This window comes from Citrus clementina, unplaced genomic scaffold (assembly GCF_000493195.1).
Source record: "Citrus clementina cultivar Clemenules unplaced genomic scaffold, Citrus_clementina_v1.0 scaffold_9, whole genome shotgun sequence".
Lineage (NCBI taxonomy): Eukaryota > Viridiplantae > Streptophyta > Magnoliopsida > Sapindales > Rutaceae > Citrus > Citrus x clementina.
In genome coordinates this window covers 29125332-29144557 of record NW_006261964.1, presented here as the reverse complement: position 1 = coordinate 29144557, position 19226 = coordinate 29125332, and the positions used below count along the sequence as shown (strand labels likewise).

Here is a 19226-nt window from a genome sequence, read left to right as displayed (position 1 = left end):
AAAATAAAAGGGTAAAAAGAGGCGAGGTCCCACTCCCCACTCCAAAAATGAGTGGGGCCCACGGAGTGGGATTCCCACTCCCTTCCCATTTTAAGGAAGTAAACCCATTTTAAGGAAGTAAACGCTGGAGTGAGAGAAATTCACACTTCTCACTCCCACTCCAGCAAGTAAACACAACCTTAGATTGGTGGAATCCACCGACATCCAACAGCTGAATGCAACTGTAGCACGGTAATACAGTTGCACCACAGGTTTCCCTTGACTGTAATACATATTTTAAGATTTCATTTTATTGGATAAACATTGAGGACACGGTATGATCTCTTCTCACTAGCGACTTCCTCTTTCTGTTCATATATCAACAGCAAATTTGAGGGCAAAAGGTGGATGTTAATGTCATATTTATATTTCTTCAAACAAGTTCCTTCCATTTACTGATTGTCCTCACAGGCACCGGGGTTTGAATGACTTCAGCACTTTCGTTTATATTGGTTCATCTTTGGTTTCCAAGTACTCAGCAAATTAATGAGATTGAAGTACAGATGAATGAACCTATGTTGTTTTGAAGTACAGATGAATGAATCTATGTTGTTTACAGGGTATATATTTCTTGTCTTTACCAATGTATGCCCAAATAATGGCATCGATCATCCCTATGTGCTATGTGATTTCTTAAATACAATGTGACTGGATTCATCATTCTCAAACAGACGCTCAATCAAATCATTCCAGCTTTCTCTCGCTTGTTTCTTAGATGATAAAAGCGACGATGATTCTCCCTCATGTGAGCTATTACCTCTCTCTTCAGTGAAAGTACCATAAGGAGAAGGTGCAAAAGCATGCGGCACCGACAGTGAAACAGCCCTGTGTAGCGCAGCATTGTACTCCTGTGTGTGTTCTCTGGCTATAGTCTCCTGCCTCTCCATCTTTTGCTTCTCAGGTATCTCCATCGTGTGATCTTTCTCTTGCATTAGCTGAAAGGAAAATCAGAGCAATCTTATTACAAATGCATACACTGCATACCAGAGGTGCCAGATTCCGATCCCCTATCTTTCAACATATTGAACCCTGGAAAGCTTTTTTAAAGCCAACCAGATAAAACAAAGGCATAATCTAGCATCAAAAGTAGGCTTCAGCCATTTTCCCAACCCTATAAAGATAATGAAATTGAAAAACTCACATTGAATGCTCTCTGGGCTTCTTTCTCTATCCAAATGATGGCGTGATCAGCAGTGGCATTACAAGAAAGAACTATATGTTCAAACCTCCCGTCTACCGGCACAGCTGTCCTCACAACTGGGGGAAATCTTCCCAATCTGCAACCAAAATAATATTAAATCAGATTAAATCATTCATCCTTGTTCAAATGCAACTTTTTCTGCTGCCTCAGAATCAACAAAGATATCCACTCAATATATAAGATTAATCATTGTGTACGCAATGTGGCAAATCCTATAAATGCCGGTCAATAGACAATAAATTTGAAAAGGAAATAAAAAGTTCATTCACGGACACATAAGACATGATTATACTGCTAACTTACTATATTTAATAGCAATCATGATGTACTGCCCCTCCTTTTGGGGGGGGGGGGGGTGAGGAGGGGAATTAAGATACATCCCTAATAATGCAAACTTCAAAAGCAAGCCGCAGCCTGCAGCCCAAAATTACCAGTTGGTCAAGGGGATTGGGGACAACTGCTTATGTTCTGTCTGAGTAGTACCTTAAAGGCTTTCTCTCAACAATGTGATACAACCGACCAGGTGCATATAGTCTCCTTGGATCTCTGATCATCTTCTGTTCAGGTATACATGTATCCCTCATACACCTTAAGCATAGTATACAAGGCAAGCTGCTCAAAAAGAAAAACTTTAATCAGTATGTTGCACAGATGCCACAATAGCTAAAATTTCACGTGCTAAAAAAAAACTGAGAACTCATTAGCTACATATATATGTCCTCACATATCAAAGAAGTCCCTTGCTAAACAAGTACAAGATCTCTGATCAATAAGCCAAACATATTGCAATGGTCCATCCCAATTTAGTCTATACCGAGACTTTAAATTTCAAAGACAGTTTTCCTTCAAGAAAAATATTATAAAAAGAAAGTGAAACATTGTCGGCCTTTCACGGTGACACAGTATCCATTTCAAAAGCCTATTAGTTGTCAAAGTATTAGAAATATAGACGAAAAAGAATGATGCGTGACTATACCAGAAAAGTGATTTGAAAATGTCTTCCAATGGTGTGGCTGTCCGGGGCAAGAAGTCATCCTGGTTCAATGGAATAATCACAAAAAATTATACAGAATATAGTGGAAGAGAAATCAGAGTAAAACATTTTCATTTTCTAATGCTATTTATGCTATTCTGTTTAAGCACTAGTGGCAATGCACAAGTCAGACATACTATGCTTAATCTCATGCATACCACATATGCGTGGCAAGCTTGTTTCTCAGTCTTACCCATAAAAAAATTATTTTGTTTATTTAGTTACTATGTCATACTTTGACATATTTATCCATGTCGTAGAGGTATAGACTGAAGGTTCTGAGTCATATGTGATTTCCATGTATTCCACATGTTTACACTGTCTTTCAAAACGTATTGCTGAAAATTAGCACATGAAACTTTATCCATTACATCTTATGAAGGGAAATAGCATTTCTTCATGAAGCAGAAACTGATTTAGTTAGCAATCTAGTCATGCTCATGAATTCAGTGGATCAGTTAGTGCAACATTTTGTAAGAAATGCATGCATGCTAACGTGTCTTAGGACAAAATCAATTTCGTCTCATAATTCAATTCCCTCCAAAAAGTGTTCATGGTAAATCCTGCAATAATCACATGCAAGCTTCCTATATGAGAATAAATCCTCTCCAGACAAGAAACTGATCAAATGTTAACATTAATTACTAAGTCCAAAAACATATTGATGCTTGGATCCTGCTGTAGGTACAAGTAATTATATAAAGAATTTCAGAGCAAAGAGAATTGATATTTGCAGTAATAATTGAAAACTTACTATATCATCCATACAAATTATCTTACCCTGAACTATAATACAATATATCTAAGTTGCAGCATTTTCATCAAAGAAATACATTCTAAGCTTTGAACAAGAATTAAGCTCTGCGATGACTGATGATGGAAAAAGAATTATGTAGTTCCCTCCTCTCAAGTAAAACTTAAACCGTTGACAACACCAGCAAACATAAAAAATACAATGGTGCACTTATCAAATTTCCTGAAAACTCTAACATTTAATCATACGATAATAAGACAGAAATAGTAATAAAAATAAATGTAGAAGCTATTAAGGCTTCATAGAGTGCTACATTAATATTCCAAAATTCTTTTACCAAAAGAGGACACCAAACAGGTAAAAGACTAGAACTACCTGAAGCACGACTGAGTTGATTACATCTGCATATCTGACTGCCAAATTCAGCGACATACACCTGGCAGGCGCAATTGCATAGCATCTGACCCTCTTTCTGTCAATGTTGGCCAATTGATCCCGATTTTGCACCACCACCAATGCCAACATTGCCGCCACACCTGACCCTAAGGAATGTCCGGCAAAAGTCAATGTGTAATTTGGATACTTCTCCACCTGATGCTTCAAAACCTCACATTCTTCATCCAAAACCCGCCCAGCAGCCTTCAATAGCCCATTATGGACATACCCTCCATCAAATTTCTTTTTTCCTAGCTTATTGTCCAAAAGCAGTTGATAATCACTCTCCTTTGCCAAATTAAGGCCCCTTATGGCAAGGACTATATCGGCATGGTCATGATCAAGGTACAATATATAGGGAGGAGCCCTTCCTCCAGTATCTTCATAAGTTTTTCTAAGCAATAACCAATCCGGGTTAATTCCATATCCTCCGGGAGGTGCCCAAAGTGGATTTCTAAGATCATCTTCATAGACAGCAAGGATGTAGCGGCACATGCGAGGGACAGGTTCAAATTCTTCAGCAGTTGCCAGCCCCCAAGTCTCACTGTCATGGCCTGCCGTGTGGAGGCATCGCTTCCATGCCCAACGGGCACATGCCAAGCAATACACACATTCAAGTAGAGGGATGCCACATAAGATAGACATAGATGCCTATAGTTTTAAGTAAGCTAGCACACATAACAGAAGATCGATTTTGCATAAAATGCCATGGCAACTAGGGGAAATAACAGGATATTTCAATATGGCACAAGGTTTCGACTCCACAAATTCAATCGGGTAGTTAGGTCACTCATCTATGCAATAATTCAAATACACACACTTAGCATAAATTCAACTATAAATCACGAATTCAGGCTTCGGTGATCTTTGGTGATCCGTTGACGCAGGCCACAAAAAATCCTCTTGAGTACAGGCACCAAAAGACGATGAAAACAATGAGTTGAGGAGCAGAAACCGAGAATATCATAATCGAATTGTAGGAACGATAATAATGGCAACAATGACTAGTATGACTTTAAAACTTTCTGTACAAGAATCAAGGCACCACTCACCGGAACTCAAAATTGAAATTCATGGAAACCCAGATAGTGGATCTGTGTCATTAGGGTTCTGTCTACACACTGAAAGATCTTTACTCTTGCCACTGATCATCTAATTCAAGTGAAAAAAATCCCGTCCCAGATTTAATCTTGATCAATAAACTTCAAAAAGAAAAGGACAAAAGTTTAAAAGCACGATTACAAGATTAATTAATGAAAAAACAAAACTTTCAAAATGTTATCCCCATGGAGTTTCATTTTGTACCAATTTCGATCAGCAACTGAAGAAGACGAGAACTTTCATTTTCAATGCTGAGTTGTAAAAGTGAAACTAATAGTTTAATAATAATGATTGAATCTTTTAAATCTGAAGGGGGATTTATCGCGCCACCTGCAAGTCAAAGCCGATTTTGAGGTGTATATGGGAACGTGAAACATCATCATTGGCTCTTACAGTCAGTGACTCAGTGGCGTGTTTGTGTAATTATTTTAAATGTTAGTGGTATTTTTGCTTGAAGGGGCCGGGAAACTGGTTTTGTTAGTTTTGTCCCCGCCTTCCGAAGTCACGCGACGCACGTGCTCTTTATTTAGACCATATCCTTTTGTAAATAAAGTTAGGACCGTTTAATATCTTGTTCAGTTGAAAGTTCTGACTTTGGACAAAAGTTCCTTAATTTTCCTATTTAGGTTTAATATTTTGCTCAAATTGAGAAAACATTATGGGTTGCCTAAACATTTGTCGATGAGTGATGAACGGCGGTACAAATTTTGGTATAAAGTTATTTATATAAATTAATGTGGTTTTAATTTACTGATTGAATAAAAATATAAAATAATAAAAATAAATTAGATGTGACCATATATATTTAATCTAGTTAATTTAATCATGTCATATTAATTTATATAAAATAAATTTATACAATAATTTATAGTTCTATCACTACTTTCTTTAGAAACAATTGTTTTATTAACTAAATACAAACGCATGCCATATGAGATACAAACACCTCAAATCCAAAACCTAAATCTTCAAAATACTTTCATTAACCAGTAAAGCTAACCTTTTTGTCATATTAAATCATCTTTACTTGTTCTATTCGAAAAATAATTTTAAAGATACATGAAAAATGGGTGTGACTAAAATGTATAAGCTGCATCATTGCATGTCATCCACTGTGTGTTCCGTTATTTGTAATTTTTTTCTTTGTTATTAATCTATTATTAATAATTTTTTCATTATTAGTTAGTGGCTGTGGTCGATGTACAGTGTAACGGATACACAGTAGCAAAACCGAAAAAAAAATTGAATCTTTAAAATTTGTAAAACTTTTAAACATTTCAAATTGCTAACAAGTTCCAAAGATAATATAATAATTAATAATCCAAATAAATATCTCATTTTGGCAAAACAAGTTTTTTAAAAAATTCGTTTCCATAGTAAATAATATCAAAGTTTGACATTACTACAATAATGTGGGTGTTAATTAATTTAATTAGTAATTATATGGGATTTAATAGTTCTTATATTGGTGTTTAGTGATTTTAGTTTTTATTTATGCTTTTATTAAAAAAATCGATACTAGCAAATTTAATTTCCTATTCTTTTAGTTACAATTACAAAATTTTTATAATATTAAAAAACAAAGACAAATAGATATGTATTTTATCATGACATGAATCAAATTACTACTCATGTCTCATGTGATCACAAGTTAGGGATGGTAAAATGTCATGTTCATGCCAAGCTTGGTAAAACTCGACAACATGAGCATGTCTTTTGTCGGGTCAGAAGTTGGGGCTTTTTTCGGCTGAGCTTAAGCTGTAAATTATATATATTTTTTTCATTATATTTACAAATTTATAGTATATAAAATTTTGTTTTTATTAGATTAAACTTTAAAATTTGGGCTTAAAGTACTTTAAGATTTAAATATAAGTTATGAGCGAATTAAATAAATATTAAAATATGTATGTATTTCAATTAAAATAAAATATATTTTTTTACGAGTGATGATACAACCACAAATTCTTGTACAAATTTATCTTGTACAAACTGATGTGGCATTAATTCATTAGTTGAATGAAAATATAAAATAATATATACAAATCATGTGGGTTAAGAGATTTTTAATTCAACTAATTTCATCATGCCACATAAATTTATACAAAATAAGTTTGTACAAAAGTTTGTGGCTATATCATTACTTTTTTAAAAAATTTTTAAATTTTTCTTAAATTATTTATTAATTATTATTATTATTATTATTTTTTTGTGATGACCCGTGCCCAGCTGAATTGTCAAGAAAATATCCCACAACCCAGGGGCTAATGTACGAGGGACGCCGACTGGCTTTAGTCACAAATAAATTGAGCTGGACCATCATGATGCGACTAATTGGGCTCACTATCGCGGCCCAATTCAGAACCAAGCATACGGTGCGTTTTCCCACTTTATAAAACGCGCAACAAACCTGAAACCCTAAAATTTACTCCAACTCATCTTAGGTTTCCGCAGCAACTCAGTTTCGTCGGAGGTACTTCCTCTCCTTCACTCTGTCTTGATCATTCTCTCTTGTTATTACTTCCTCTGTTTGGCTTACGAGAGACTACCGAAGCAAGAAATATATTAAATTTAAGATATTGTATATAAAGTTATTATTATTATTCTTTTTGGAGAATGGAAACTATACTATTCAAGATTTTCACTTTATTTTCCTTCATTATGTCCTTGATTTAAAGTAAGCTTTGTTAACTGCTGCTTGAGTAGCATGTTAGTTCGTATCAGCTTTTCCGTGCTGTAAATTTATCGTAACTATATTTTTTTTTGGGGAAGTTTTGTAGCTAATTATTCTTCATCATGGCCTTGTTATTATTATTATTATTTTCATTTTGGCGTATTCATTTGCTTGTGATTTGCCTAATGATGGGACTGGGAGATTTTTCAATAGTTTTGAAATCCATTTTCTGTGATTTTTTTTGTATGGTTTGAATATGTATACTACATGGAATAAGTTCCTTTTCTTTCCCTTTTCATGTTGGGGTTATTTAAATTGATGTATGCATTGAAGCAGGTGATGGCTCCGAAACAGCCAAATACTGGTCTCTTTGTTGGATTAAACAAGGGTCATATTGTGACGAAGAAGGAACTGCCGCCACGCCCAGCAGATCGCAAAGGGGTAAGTTCATTTTGTGCTGCAAATTGATATTGTTCACAGTTTTTGTTTTTTGGATCTAGTTTTTCAGATAAATTATTTTGCAGGCATGCAATTTTTTGTTTTTGGGGGGGGGGGTTACTTTGCTGTGTCAACTTCTAATTTGGTTTATTAGTTAGTTTAGAATTCAAATTTACTAATGGTGCAAGATAATGCTCAGATATAATGTGGTCTCTTCTTCTCTTCCTTGTTGACATACAGAAAACAAGCAAAAGGGTCCACTTCGTGAGGACTGTGATTAGGGAAGTTGCTGGCTTTGCACCCTATGAGAAAAGGATCACTGAGCTTCTTAAAGTCGGCAAGGACAAGAGGGCACTGAAGGTTGCAAAGAGAAAGCTTGGCACTCACAAGAGGGCAAAGAAGAAGCGGGAGGAGATGTCTAATGCCCTTCGCAAGAGTAGGGCCCCTGGAGGTGGAGAGAAGAAGAAGTGATGCATAACTTTGCTAGATGTCTTGTTCACCTGAACTTGGGTTATTAAATTTAGCACAGTGTTTTAGCCTATGTTGTTTGCCTTTTTTTCCCCTTCATTTCAAAAACTGAGTTAAAGATGTCAATTTGAGTGCTACAATGACCTTTACCTTTTTCCAGAGAGAAATTTAATTGTTTTTTGTTTGTTGATGTTTTTGTAGCCAATTGCTATTTGGCTACAACGCAATCACCTAAAATCTGGCAATTTTAAGCTTGTCAATTCAGGTCGAGTGAGAGTTGTGTACTAATCAACTGTTGACTGAATTGAGGATCTAGATTTAAATTTAAATGAGGATTTTAAATTTGTCATTAAACTTAAGCAGCAATGAACAAAATGTAACTCATAAATTTTTATCACATTTTCGTGTATTTCAATTGAGGTATCATGCCAGTACATGCTAAAAGAACAAGTTGCACTTGCTACTAGTGATTTCTTGGAATTTAAAACAAAAAATTCTTCTCTTTATATAAAGTGCAGTTAGCACCCCATGCCCATAATATAAACTACGTCGAGCAAATTTTATGAAACATGATACACAGCCAGATTTCTAAGCTGCAATTGCTGGCAAAAATGATTATTGGCGCACAAGAAAAGAAACAAACTGGAGGAAGAATTACATCCTAGAGTCATGTTTTGAACCTCTGAGTAAGCTTCTCAACCCCTTCCCTACAGTCTCCTGCCACACGCTTTGCCCCTTCTGTGAGGTTTGATCTAAATTCTGCTGTGCTCTGCTGCAACTCTTGTACAGATCCCTTTGCTTTCAGGATGGTTGCATCTTTCAGTTCTGCCGCCCTCATACTAGCCTTGGAAGCCCACTTTTTCAAGTTTGAAATAAATAGTAGTATCTTATGGATGATTGTATTGATTATTTCTTTGGATTTCCCACTCACATCATTTGCCATTGCCTTGAGCTTGTCCACTAGGCTTTGAGCTCGACTAACTGTTTGATCGACAGAGAATTGCTTACCAGCATTAACCCACATAACTGCTGCATCACTTTCTTCGCGAAGGTCCTTGTCAACAACCACTTTAATCCCTTGCCTCTCCCAGCGATCTCTTGCCCCCTCTAGGGCTTTTGCTTGTTCTCTAGCTCGTTTAGCCTCATCCTCAGCCCAGGCCCTACATTAAGAAAGAAAAAAATGAGAAAGAATAAAACTTAGGCCATGCCCAAAATGTATAATCATACATAAATCTCTTTTGCTTGCTGGTAACAACCCATATGCACGAGTACACGGAACCTTTATTTATTTTTATTTTTTTCAATACAAATCAAGTATTTCCGTTGCAGGTTTTATATCCTTCTTTATTCATCCATCAGTTCTAATGGCAATTGCTTATTGTGCTCTCTGCAAATAAAATCATTTACTTCCTTACCTAGCCATAGACAAGGCTTTCCGCTCAACCTCCAGTTCATACTGTAATCTGGCAATCTCCTGGTTTTCATTCTCAGCTTCCTTTCTAAGCATATTAATTCTCTCTTTTTCATATGATATCTCTACCTTGTTACTCATAAGGCTCTCCAACTGCTCCTCCACTTCACGCCTTAACTTTGAAAGAATTTCCATTTCTGATTCAATAGCAGCACGCTCCTTCATCAATGCAATTTTATCCACCTCTCTCTCAGCTCTCAACCTCTCCAGTTCCTGCCTTGCCTCTTCAGCCATTTTCTCCACAACATCAATCTTTTCCCTTTCCATGGAAAGCTCCTTCTCAAAACTTTCATTTATTTCCTTCTCAACTTCAGCCACCAAAGCACTATGCTCAGAAACAGCATTTTCTGCTGCAGATTCAGCTTCAATACGTTGAAGCTCCTCATTAACTGCGTCAGAAGCCTCACCAATTGCAAGTGCAACAGCAGCTTGGGCATTTGTGACAGGTTTATCTGGCTGGAACAGTCTCGTGCAACCTTTTTATTTGAAAAAAGAAATGACAACCGGTGGAAATATTACTAATCACATTCCAGATAAGATATCAGTAAAGAAATGATTAGTGAACTAGACTCACCAAATGCAAGTGCTATTATTCCCTGTTCTCCTGCCGTCAAATCAGCTAGTAGTGCAGGCCACGCATCTGGGTTAATCTTATCGATGTCAATGAAACCAGAAAGTTGGTACAGGATCTAGACAATATAATAAAGGTGAAATAAGTTCATTGATGCATTTGCGATTATGGGCAAAAGCTGTTCTGAAAGTTAAAAATAGACCAAGCTTCAATTTATGTAACCTTTTTGTTAGCTTCTGGAAGTTGTCTCTTCTCAAGTGCCATCTTCCAACTTACAAGATCCTGACGTGATAGGGGACTGCAGCACAAAAAACTGGTATCTAAGAGACACAAATCATTGTTATCTAAGAGACAAATCATTGTACCATAAATAACATAAATTGATCTCATATGCAAGACAAGCATATGCAGTCTCTGTACTGTTACAGAGACTGCATAGCATGCCTGTGAAGCTTTTCTCACCGGTTGTAGAACTAACATATGTAGGTATTGTGTCTCAGTACCAGTTAAAGATGAAAAATAAATAAATACATAAATTATACAAGCCTCATATACAAGATGCAAAATGACTCAACAGGTGCAGATACATCGAAAAGGAAAAAGAAACATTTGACAAATTTATTAGTTTTTCAAACAATGACAGGCTGAAGGAACTATTTAAAAAAAAAAATTACAAGCCTCATATATAACATGAAAAATGTCTCAACAGGTCCAGACACATGGAATGATAAAAAGGAAACATTTGAGAAATTTATTAGTATTTCAAACAATGACTGGTTGAAGGAACTATTAAAAAAAAAAAGGAAAGAAATAATTTACAAGCCTCATATATAACATGAAAAATGTCTCAACAGGTCCAGACGCATGAAACAAGAAAAAAGAAACATTTGAGGAATTTATTAGTATTTCAGAACTTCAAGTCTTCAAGATCGCAATGGCCTGCTAGATAGGGAAGCAACACCAGCCATTTAAAAATCATTTCTGCCATTCACTACTAGTAGCTGGGGGAAGATCTGTATCTAAGGAATCTAATAATTTACCCAAAACTTACTACATTGTAGCTCAATATGTCAAATCACCTTTCAGGCAAGAAGAAAATTGGGCCTGGTTCTTCGTTAAGCAAATCACGATGTGAAAGCTTACTAGAGATAAGTCCTGCTTCTGCCAAGCCTGAAATATAAACTGAGTTTATTATGATGCGAAAACAAAGACCCGTAAAGTAACAGGAAACCTTCTTAAGTTAGTTATACAACAATGTCTAAAAATTGCACTTGCCTTGAATGGATGAAAAATCAGGGTCTTCAGGAGTGATGTCATCAAATGCAAGATCTGTCACATTTTCTATGTACATTGCAGGATACACTTTCGACATCGTGCTCCTGAAATCAACCAAAAAGCCTTATCAGAGGATTACAGAACTCCTGATCTGCATTTAGTAAAGCTGCGCAGATGCTAACTTCTGAAATGCACCGATTATTCACAGTTGGAAGCTCAATTCCGAAGATCACAACCAACCATGATATATTGAGATACATGCATACCTTGTGAGAGTACTGCTAGCAGAGACCAACCAACGAGCATATTCACGACGTATGCATAGATCACCAGGTTTAACATCAGCCTCGATAACCTGAATAGATTGCAAGATGAAAATTGAGATTTAGAATTGCAGATTTCAATTCCTCTAATAGGTAAAATAATTAATTTCAATGCAATTAGTTTAGACATGTAAGACTAAACCAAAACAAAAACTGAGATAACAAGTACCTTCAAAACTTGCAGTGCTGAGAGTGCCTGCCCCTGAACTTGATCAACAACTGCAGGAACCAGAACCTTTCCAGGAAGCACCTGCAGAGCTGCAGAAACTACAGATGGAGCAGGTATACCAGCAGGGGAGGATGAACTCCCAGTGGGTGGTGATTCAGTAAATGAGCTGCTATTAGACTCATTAAGATCACACGTCTCTTTTTCATTTGAAAACGGAAAGATTGATGGCAACACAGATGTTCCAGAAGACCCATTTTTGTTTAAGTCACGCACTTCCATGGATGAACTACTGTCTTCACCCGAGAGCAGTGGCTTTTCACTCTGTTCAACATTTTTTATTGTTGAAGGTGAGGCAACAGTCTCTGTATCACCTTTGGGCAGTATTTGGGGTTCTACAGTTGTGTCTGAACTGACTGATATAACTGCAGCCAGAGGCTCAATGGGTGCATGGCTACTGGAAATAGAAGAAGAATCAGAGAAAATTCTGGAAAATTTTGACCCATCATTGCCAAGGTCTGTTGGATTTGAGAAGCTGCTTGGTTCAACATCTATAGGGTTCTCTCCGGTGATCTCAGAAGCTGATTCAGGTAAATTTGCATCAAGGATGCTATCTGAACCTTCAAGGGGAGATGCATTTTCAGTACCACTGACAACCTCAGGTTCAGGTAATTTTGGTGAAGTTAGAGCTGTGTCAGGAGCAACTGACATGTCATCAGATGCCGATTCACGTTGCAAATCATCTTGTTTGGCAACATCATTAATGGAATTGATACCACTGGATGAATGACTGACATCACCAGTGGACGGGGTTTCATTTTCACTATCAATTTTATTGTCACTGGCAACTTCAATAGCTTCTGAAGAAGAAGAAAGAGCATTATCTGTACCTGTCTTGCTTTCCAGGCTTCTATCATCTTGCTTCACATTGTTGCCTGCATATCCATATTCTTCAAATTTATCAATCTTGTGATCAGGGACAATCGAGACATCTTGCGCAGCTGTCAAGGGTTCCATTTGTTCTCTTGGCCCTGCATTCACCAAATTTCAAAAATCACAAGCATCACTAAATGATAACATAGACATAATTATTAACCACCCACTTAGTGAAATTCATTCTAGGGAGCTAAAAAAGACAAAACCACTTACTAGAGGTACTCCGCTTGCTTAGAGACAATGCAGCAAAGGTAAGCCCTGCAAACAAAACCACTCCAGCAACTCCAGCTTGCACAATCCCTGAAAGCAAACTACTTTAGAATTGTTATTAGTCCGTACAAAAAGAGAACTATTAGCCCCAAAAGCAACTCAACACAGAGAAACCAAATTTATCCAACACTAGGTCCTTCTCGAGCTTCCAGTACATATATATTAGCTTAACCATCCATTGCGAGAAGCAATTCAGAATTAAACAGCACCGTCAACTAAGTCAATCCCGGCAGGAATAGCAAAGTAGAGCACTAGATTTTCCTCTCAACATTTCGTTTGAATTTTAAAAAGCTCTAAACTTTATCTATTTATCAATTCAAGCCGCATTTTTACATCATATAATGAATCACGTCTAAAATATTATATTTATTTTTCTCAACGTTTTCAACAACCAAGTCAGGAAAAAAAAAGGAAAAATACAAAAAAATTTACACCTCCTAGTCCTCCTTTCTTCTGCGATTCAATAGATTGTTCACCATCATTTCCCGATTCGGACCACCCGGAAAAACTCTCTGCATTAGATTCAGACCGGATTAATAAACTGCAACCACGACGCCGTCCTGCGCTCGGGCCAAAACAACGGAGGTGAACCGGACGATTCAACTTCTTGAAGCGAGACCGTACAAGAACTGAAGGGGAATTGCAGGAACTACTCTGGCAATTGAGAGCCAATCGGAGCTGGAGAGAGGTCGGAGACCACGTGACAGTCGTAGAAGCCATTGATGGGGGGAAGAAAAAAAAAACACTATGCTTCGGTTGAATTGAGAATTAAGGAGATGATATCTAGGGTGGTTTTTGTTCGGTGTTAAATATGCTTTGTGCTGGTATCAGACAAGAAGAGACAGTCTGATGGATATGTCTCGACAAGTTTTTTTTTTTTTTCTTTTACCCGTTTGTTTCTCCCTGCTTTGGCTTGTTTAAGTGCTAAAAGTGACGTTCGAAAAAAACAAACATAAATAAAACTTCCTTTACTACCGTATTTTCAGTTTTCCGGCAATTTTTACCCAACTTTTGCTATGTAACATTATATTATTTAATGTTTATTTCTTATCTTGAAATAAAAATGGTCGATGTAACCAATTTTTTAGTTGAGAATTGAGATAATTGCCATTTTCATTTCTTATTTATAAAACAGAAGATTCAAGACTCCAACCTTATATTATAAGAGTAAGATTTAAAAAAAATAAAAATCCACCAAATCGTATAAGTCATGTTCTAATTAAACTTTAAAAAAAAAATCCAACTCCATAACACACAAAATAGGGGTTTTTAATTAAATATGCCTTAAAAGTATGGTATTTAGTTAAATATACCCCATACTTAAAAATTATCTAAATATACCTTTTTAGGTGGTACATTGTCTAAAATGTCCCTAAAGAAAAATATAAAACACACACAACTCACAACACTCTTTACTTCACTCTTTAACTCCACACAACAAAAAGGGGTTTTTAATTAAATATGCCTTAAAAGTAGTGTATTTAGTTAAATATACCCCATGTTTGAAAATTATCTAAGTATGTCTTTTTATGTGGTATATTGTCTAAAATATCCCTAAAGAAAAATATAAAACACACATACAACTCACAACACTCTTTGCTTCTCACGTATTTATCATCTATACAAAAACTCACACCACACTCAAAATCACTTACAAACAGCTAATGCACTGAGTTTGTTTGCAGTTGGGTGTATTATTCATCCCATGAATAAGGTATTTGAAACTTTTTTTATTTTATTTTGGGCTATCTATTCAATTTGTTGACATTATATTATTTTTAGGGTTTTGTTTGGTTTGTGATAAACACTAAAGCAACTCATATTTTCATTACATTTGCATCATATGACTGTTATTTGATGGATTTTATAACTACATTCGTTAAAATCTGAAGTTGTTGTCAAATTTTTTTCTGCACCCGACATACACGACAGCAGTCGTGTATGTATGTATTTACACGACTGTAGTCGTGAAAATGTGCAAAAAATTTCAATTATTATGACACTTTATTATTCTATTGGTTCAAAAAATATATATTTTTCACTATATATATCCTTTTACTATTACTATACTATAGTCGTGTGTGTTAATAAGTTACACGACTACTAACGTATACGTATAAACTTACATACTATAATTGTTAATAAGTTACACGACTACTATGAACCTTATATACTTGTTATTTTTTGTTGTTTTAATTTTTTTAATATCTTTTATATTTAGTGATAAATTTTTACCTTTTTGTTTCGCAGATGAATAAACATGTTTGTGTGACTTTCTAAGAACAAGTATTGAAGGGAGGCGACTAGAGACTTATAAAATATGGACTGAGTGTTTGGGTTGAATATGCCAAAAATTTATGATGAATGTTAAATAACTTCTATTATATTACGACTTATTTACGATTTCAATAATTATTGGATTTGTGTTATTTGATAGGCAATCGAACTATAGTTAGTTTCATTTATTTGAAGTTTGATATGTTTAAAATCTATATTGATTGTGTCATCAATATAATGAATGATTGAAAAGAATTTTTATTCTGTGCACATACCCGAGTACAATCGTGTATTTTGGCTGTTACAAAACTAGTCATGTTTATTTCTAAATACTCGACTACAGTCGTGTATCTGTGCAAATACTCGATTATCACAGAGAGTTTGTCATATTTATTTCTAAATACTCGACCATAGTCGTGTATCTATGCAAATACTCGACTACAGTCAAGTATTTTGTCACAGAGAGCTTGTTATTTTTATTTGTAAATACCCGACTACAGTCGTGTATCTGTGCAAATACCCAACTGCAGTCGAGTATTTTGTCACAGAGCTTATTATGTTTATTTCCAAATACCCGACCGCAGTCGTGTATCTGTGTAAATACTCGACTGCAGTCGAGTATTTTGTCACAGCTTATTATGTTTATTTTTAAATACCCGACCACAGTCGTGTATCTGTGCAAATACCCGACTGCAGTCGAGTATTTTGTCACAGAGCGTATTATGTTTATTTCCAAATACCCGACCGCAGTCGTGTATTTGTGCAAATACCTGACTGCAGTCATGTATTCTCTTACAGTGTATTCCTTGTGTATATATTGTGCAAACTATCTTATCTATCATTAATATAAATAACAAAGAAATAAAATATATTAATGCTGTCAATTGTCTTTAATGACATCAAATATCAATAACATCCTCATTACAACTATTACATCTCATAATCCAAAAAATGACACTACAAAGTTTTTTTCCATGACCTATGCCCAAATAATTTTACAACCAAGGCTTGTCGAAATTATGTAACATGATTTTGTTGGCATTATGAATTGACATCAAGTCCATGGACTAGGACCTTCAAGTACCGCAACAAAAATGCTCCACAGTCACCACTAAAAAAATTCATATAAATCAATTGTTAAAAATCATCATTCTTATTATTATGTTCAAAACACATTATATATATAGTACATACCCTGATTTTTGTTGCGGGATGTCACGCACTCGCACGATGGGCCAAGGAATTTTCGAAATAACCTCACTACAGTCTGGATGTGTTTCGTGATATGCTATCTTCTGAAGTACTAGAGGTATCATGTCTGCAACAGGCAGCAATTGTCTCACCAAAACTGAATCCTTTGTTAAGTCTATCATGGAGTCATAAATAGAAATCTTGCCCCCAAGTATATCGACCACACCGAGAACCCAATGATCATTCATGAATATTGGCAAATACACCTACGAAATACAGACAATATTCTTAACAAGTAACGGCAAATATATCTACGAAATGCTGTAACTGTTTTTATCTACTTGCAGTTAATTTATTAATAGTATACTATCAATAGTTTTATGCTAAAACAAATAGCAAATTGTTAATAAATTAGAATTGCAAAATAAAGGTTCTACAACAAATAATAGAGAAAACTCAGATTGTAGCATAATGAATGCATACGCAGCTGAAGAAAATTGATATATAATTCCCATGGATGAAGTTCAACTACAAACAATAAGTAAAATTATATAAAGATCTAATGCTTAAACTAGTGTAGCCATAACCGAAAATTCATAAGGATAATATTTAATTAGGAACTCCCACAACCATTATTAAAGAGCTATGAATTCACTCTCTTCAATTTCAAATTCACAAGTTAAAGAAGCTTCATTACATTACCAGCAAGAAAGATTATCAGTAAATAAGCAAGATAATGACCAAAATCATGTGGGTAATTTGTTTTTTAAAACCCTATTGCATAGAACCCTAACAATTATGCACCATAAATTCTCTTTATAAAGTAAAAAATAAGTGTAAATGTGGTTAATGACCTTTAGTTCGGTGAATTTCCAGCCTTTAATTCGGTGATTTTGTAGCCTTTAATGTGGTGGATGAACTTGCAGCAGCAGGAGCATGAACTTGCAGCAGCAGGACAAGCGCTGTGTATGGTAGCTCGTGAAGGCAGATTTTGAAATTTGAAGAATTAAATTGGGGTAATTTTGTAATTGCACATTGAAAAAGGTATATGAAAGAAATTTTGAATTATGGGGGTATAGTTGGATAAATACCTAACCTTTAGGGTATAGCGGGGACAAATCCCTGCAACAAAAACTCACATTACACTCAAAATCAATCACAAACAGCTAATGTACTGAGATTTTTGTTTGCAGCTGGGTGTATTATTCATCCCATGAATAAGGTATTTGAAACTTTTTATTTTTTATTTTGGGCTATCTATTCAATTTGTTGACATTATATTATTTTTAGGGTTTTGTTTGGTTTGTGATAAACACTAAAGCAACTCATATTTTCATTACATATGCATCATATGACTGTTATTTGATAGATTTTATAACTACATTTGTTAAAACCTGAAATTGTTGTCAAATTTTTTTTCTGCACCCGACATACACGACAGTAGTCGTGTATGTATGTATTTACACGACTATAGTCGTGAAAATATGCAAAAAAAAATTAATTATTAGACACCTTATCATTCTATTGGTTCAAAAAATATATATTTTTCACTATATATATCATTTTACTATTACTAGACTATAGTCGTGTATGTTAATAAGTTACACGACTACTAGCGTGCGCATATAAACTTACATACTATAATTGTGTATATATGTAAAATGTTCCAATTGGTATGAGATCCCAATATTATTTTAAGAAGAAATATGTCCTTTGATTATTTACTGAGTCATGTATTTTTGCAACTTACACGACTTCTGTCATGTATGTATGAATTTACACGACAACAATCGTGTAAGTTTGAAAGATATATTAGTTGTTATGACACCTAGCATTTTGTTAGTACAAAGATTATAGTTATATTTTATTAAATATATCATCTGACTGTTTACAGAACTATAGTTGTGTATTTTAGCAAGTTACACAACTATTGTCGTGTAAACTATCAATTACACGACGTCAGTCGTGTAAATAGGCAGACAGATCCACACTTCATTATAAATCTTGTGAACATGCATTAGCTGTTTGTAGGTATCGAGAAACATTGTCTGTATATGACATGTGTTCTCGTTACTATTCCAGTGAAGCATGGGTTGCAGCATACGCAGAAACAATATATCCTGTTGGCATAGAAGAAGAATGGGAGGTTTCAGAAGAAGTGCAAAGTAATGAGGTGTTGCCCCCTGTGGAAAAGTGGAAAAAGGGTCGGCCACAATAAATTAGGATACCATCACAAGGCGAAGAGAAGTTGCGCCGTAAGTGTGGTAGGTGTGGTTCTCGAGGACATAATCGACTAACTTGCAGTGCACCAATCCCACTGTCTAACAATGAGCCCGTAGTTAGACCGAATGAAACATAAACAAGCACATGTACTACTATGAACCTTATATACTTGTTATTTTTTGTTGTTTTAATTTTTTTAATATCTTTCATATTTAGTGATAAATTTCTACCTTTTTATTTCGCAGATGAATAATCGTGTTTGTGTGGCTTTCTAAGAACAAGTATTGAAGGGAGGCGACTAGAGGCTTATAAAATATGGACCGAGTGTTTGGGTTGAATATGCCAAAAATTTATGATGAATGTTAAACAACTTCTATTGA

General features: G+C 35.2%; 3 protein-coding genes and 1 long non-coding RNA gene across 7 annotated transcripts; 1 reads left to right on the top strand and 3 right to left on the bottom strand.

Moving 5' to 3' along the window:
* Positions 1-522: 522 nt before the first annotated feature.
* On the bottom strand, positions 523-4987 carry LOC18032038. Of its 2 annotated transcripts, none has more exons than XM_024182616.1 (6): positions 4515-4987; positions 3403-4364; positions 2217-2275; positions 1724-1852; positions 1181-1316; positions 523-974 (listed from the first exon to the last, which is right to left on the bottom strand). In XM_024182616.1, exons 2-6 carry the CDS (start codon positions 4105-4107, stop codon positions 654-656), a joined length of 1350 nt encoding a protein of 449 aa, XP_024038384.1. In that variant the 5' UTR covers positions 4108-4364; positions 4515-4987; the 3' UTR covers positions 523-653. The 2 variants fall into 2 exon arrangements, with proteins under 2 accessions (XP_024038384.1, XP_006421953.1); XM_006421890.2 differs by having other exon boundaries at positions 3403-4664; positions 4768-4987.
* Positions 4988-6948: 1961 nt separating this feature from the next.
* LOC18032530 (60S ribosomal protein L36-3) lies at positions 6949-8333 on the top strand. 2 transcript variants are annotated; one of them, XM_006421888.2, is made up of 3 exons: positions 6949-7036; positions 7574-7678; positions 7916-8333. In XM_006421888.2, the coding sequence occupies exons 2-3, from the start codon at positions 7577-7579 to the stop codon at positions 8144-8146; spliced, it is 333 nt and encodes a 110-aa protein (XP_006421951.1). In that variant the 5' UTR covers positions 6949-7036; positions 7574-7576; the 3' UTR covers positions 8147-8333. The 2 variants fall into 2 exon arrangements, with proteins under 2 accessions (XP_006421951.1, XP_006421952.1); XM_006421889.2 differs by having other exon boundaries at positions 6973-7036; positions 7571-7678.
* A 295-nt stretch (positions 8334-8628) lies between these two features.
* Positions 8629-14088, bottom strand: LOC18031190. 2 transcript variants are annotated; one of them, XM_024177431.1, is made up of 11 exons: positions 13590-14088; positions 13099-13185; positions 12840-12980; positions 11953-12638; positions 11727-11815; positions 11461-11564; positions 11265-11355; positions 10408-10483; positions 10189-10303; positions 9559-10090; positions 8629-9303 (listed from the first exon to the last, which is right to left on the bottom strand). In XM_024177431.1, the coding sequence occupies exons 1-11, from the start codon at positions 13873-13875 to the stop codon at positions 8811-8813; spliced, it is 2700 nt and encodes an 899-aa protein (XP_024033199.1). In that variant the 5' UTR covers positions 13876-14088; the 3' UTR covers positions 8629-8810. The 2 variants fall into 2 exon arrangements, with proteins under 2 accessions (XP_024033199.1, XP_006421949.1); XM_006421886.2 differs by having other exon boundaries at positions 11953-12980.
* A 2419-nt stretch (positions 14089-16507) lies between these two features.
* LOC112100318 lies at positions 16508-17579 on the bottom strand. The gene is made up of 3 exons (XR_002906655.1): positions 17478-17579; positions 16627-16889; positions 16508-16543 (listed from the first exon to the last, which is right to left on the bottom strand). It is a non-coding gene; the product is annotated as an uncharacterized LOC112100318 (long non-coding RNA).
* Positions 17580-19226: the final 1647 nt, after the last annotated feature.

What these genes read in the sequence shown, in the direction of transcription:
- LOC18032038 (XM_024182616.1), bottom strand. Translation starts at nt 4,107, where the DNA reads ATGTCTATCTTATGTGGCATCCCTCTACTTGAATGTGTGTATTGCTTG. An exon ending in TCAACTCAGTCGTGCTTCAG is followed by an intron (nt 2,276 to 3,402) that starts GTAGTTCTAGTC and finishes CCATTGAACCAG; the next exon opens with GATGACTTCTTGCCCCGGAC. An exon ending in ATTTTCAAATCACTTTTCTG is followed by an intron (nt 1,853 to 2,216) that starts GTATAGTCACGC and finishes CTTTTTGAGCAG; the next exon opens with CTTGCCTTGTATACTATGCT.
- LOC18032530 (XM_006421888.2), top strand. Translation starts at nt 7,577, where the DNA reads ATGGCTCCGAAACAGCCAAATACTGGTCTCTTTGTTGGATTAAACAAG. An exon ending in GCCCAGCAGATCGCAAAGGG is followed by an intron (nt 7,679 to 7,915) that starts GTAAGTTCATTT and finishes GTTGACATACAG; the next exon opens with AAAACAAGCAAAAGGGTCCA.
- LOC18031190 (XM_006421886.2), bottom strand. Translation starts at nt 13,875, where the DNA reads ATGGCTTCTACGACTGTCACGTGGTCTCCGACCTCTCTCCAGCTCCGA. An exon ending in TTCCAGAAGCTAACAAAAAG is followed by an intron (nt 10,304 to 10,407) that starts GTTACATAAATT and finishes TATATTGTCTAG; the next exon opens with ATCCTGTACCAACTTTCTGG. An exon ending in AATAATAGCACTTGCATTTG is followed by an intron (nt 10,091 to 10,188) that starts GTGAGTCTAGTT and finishes TCAAATAAAAAG; the next exon opens with GTTGCACGAGACTGTTCCAG.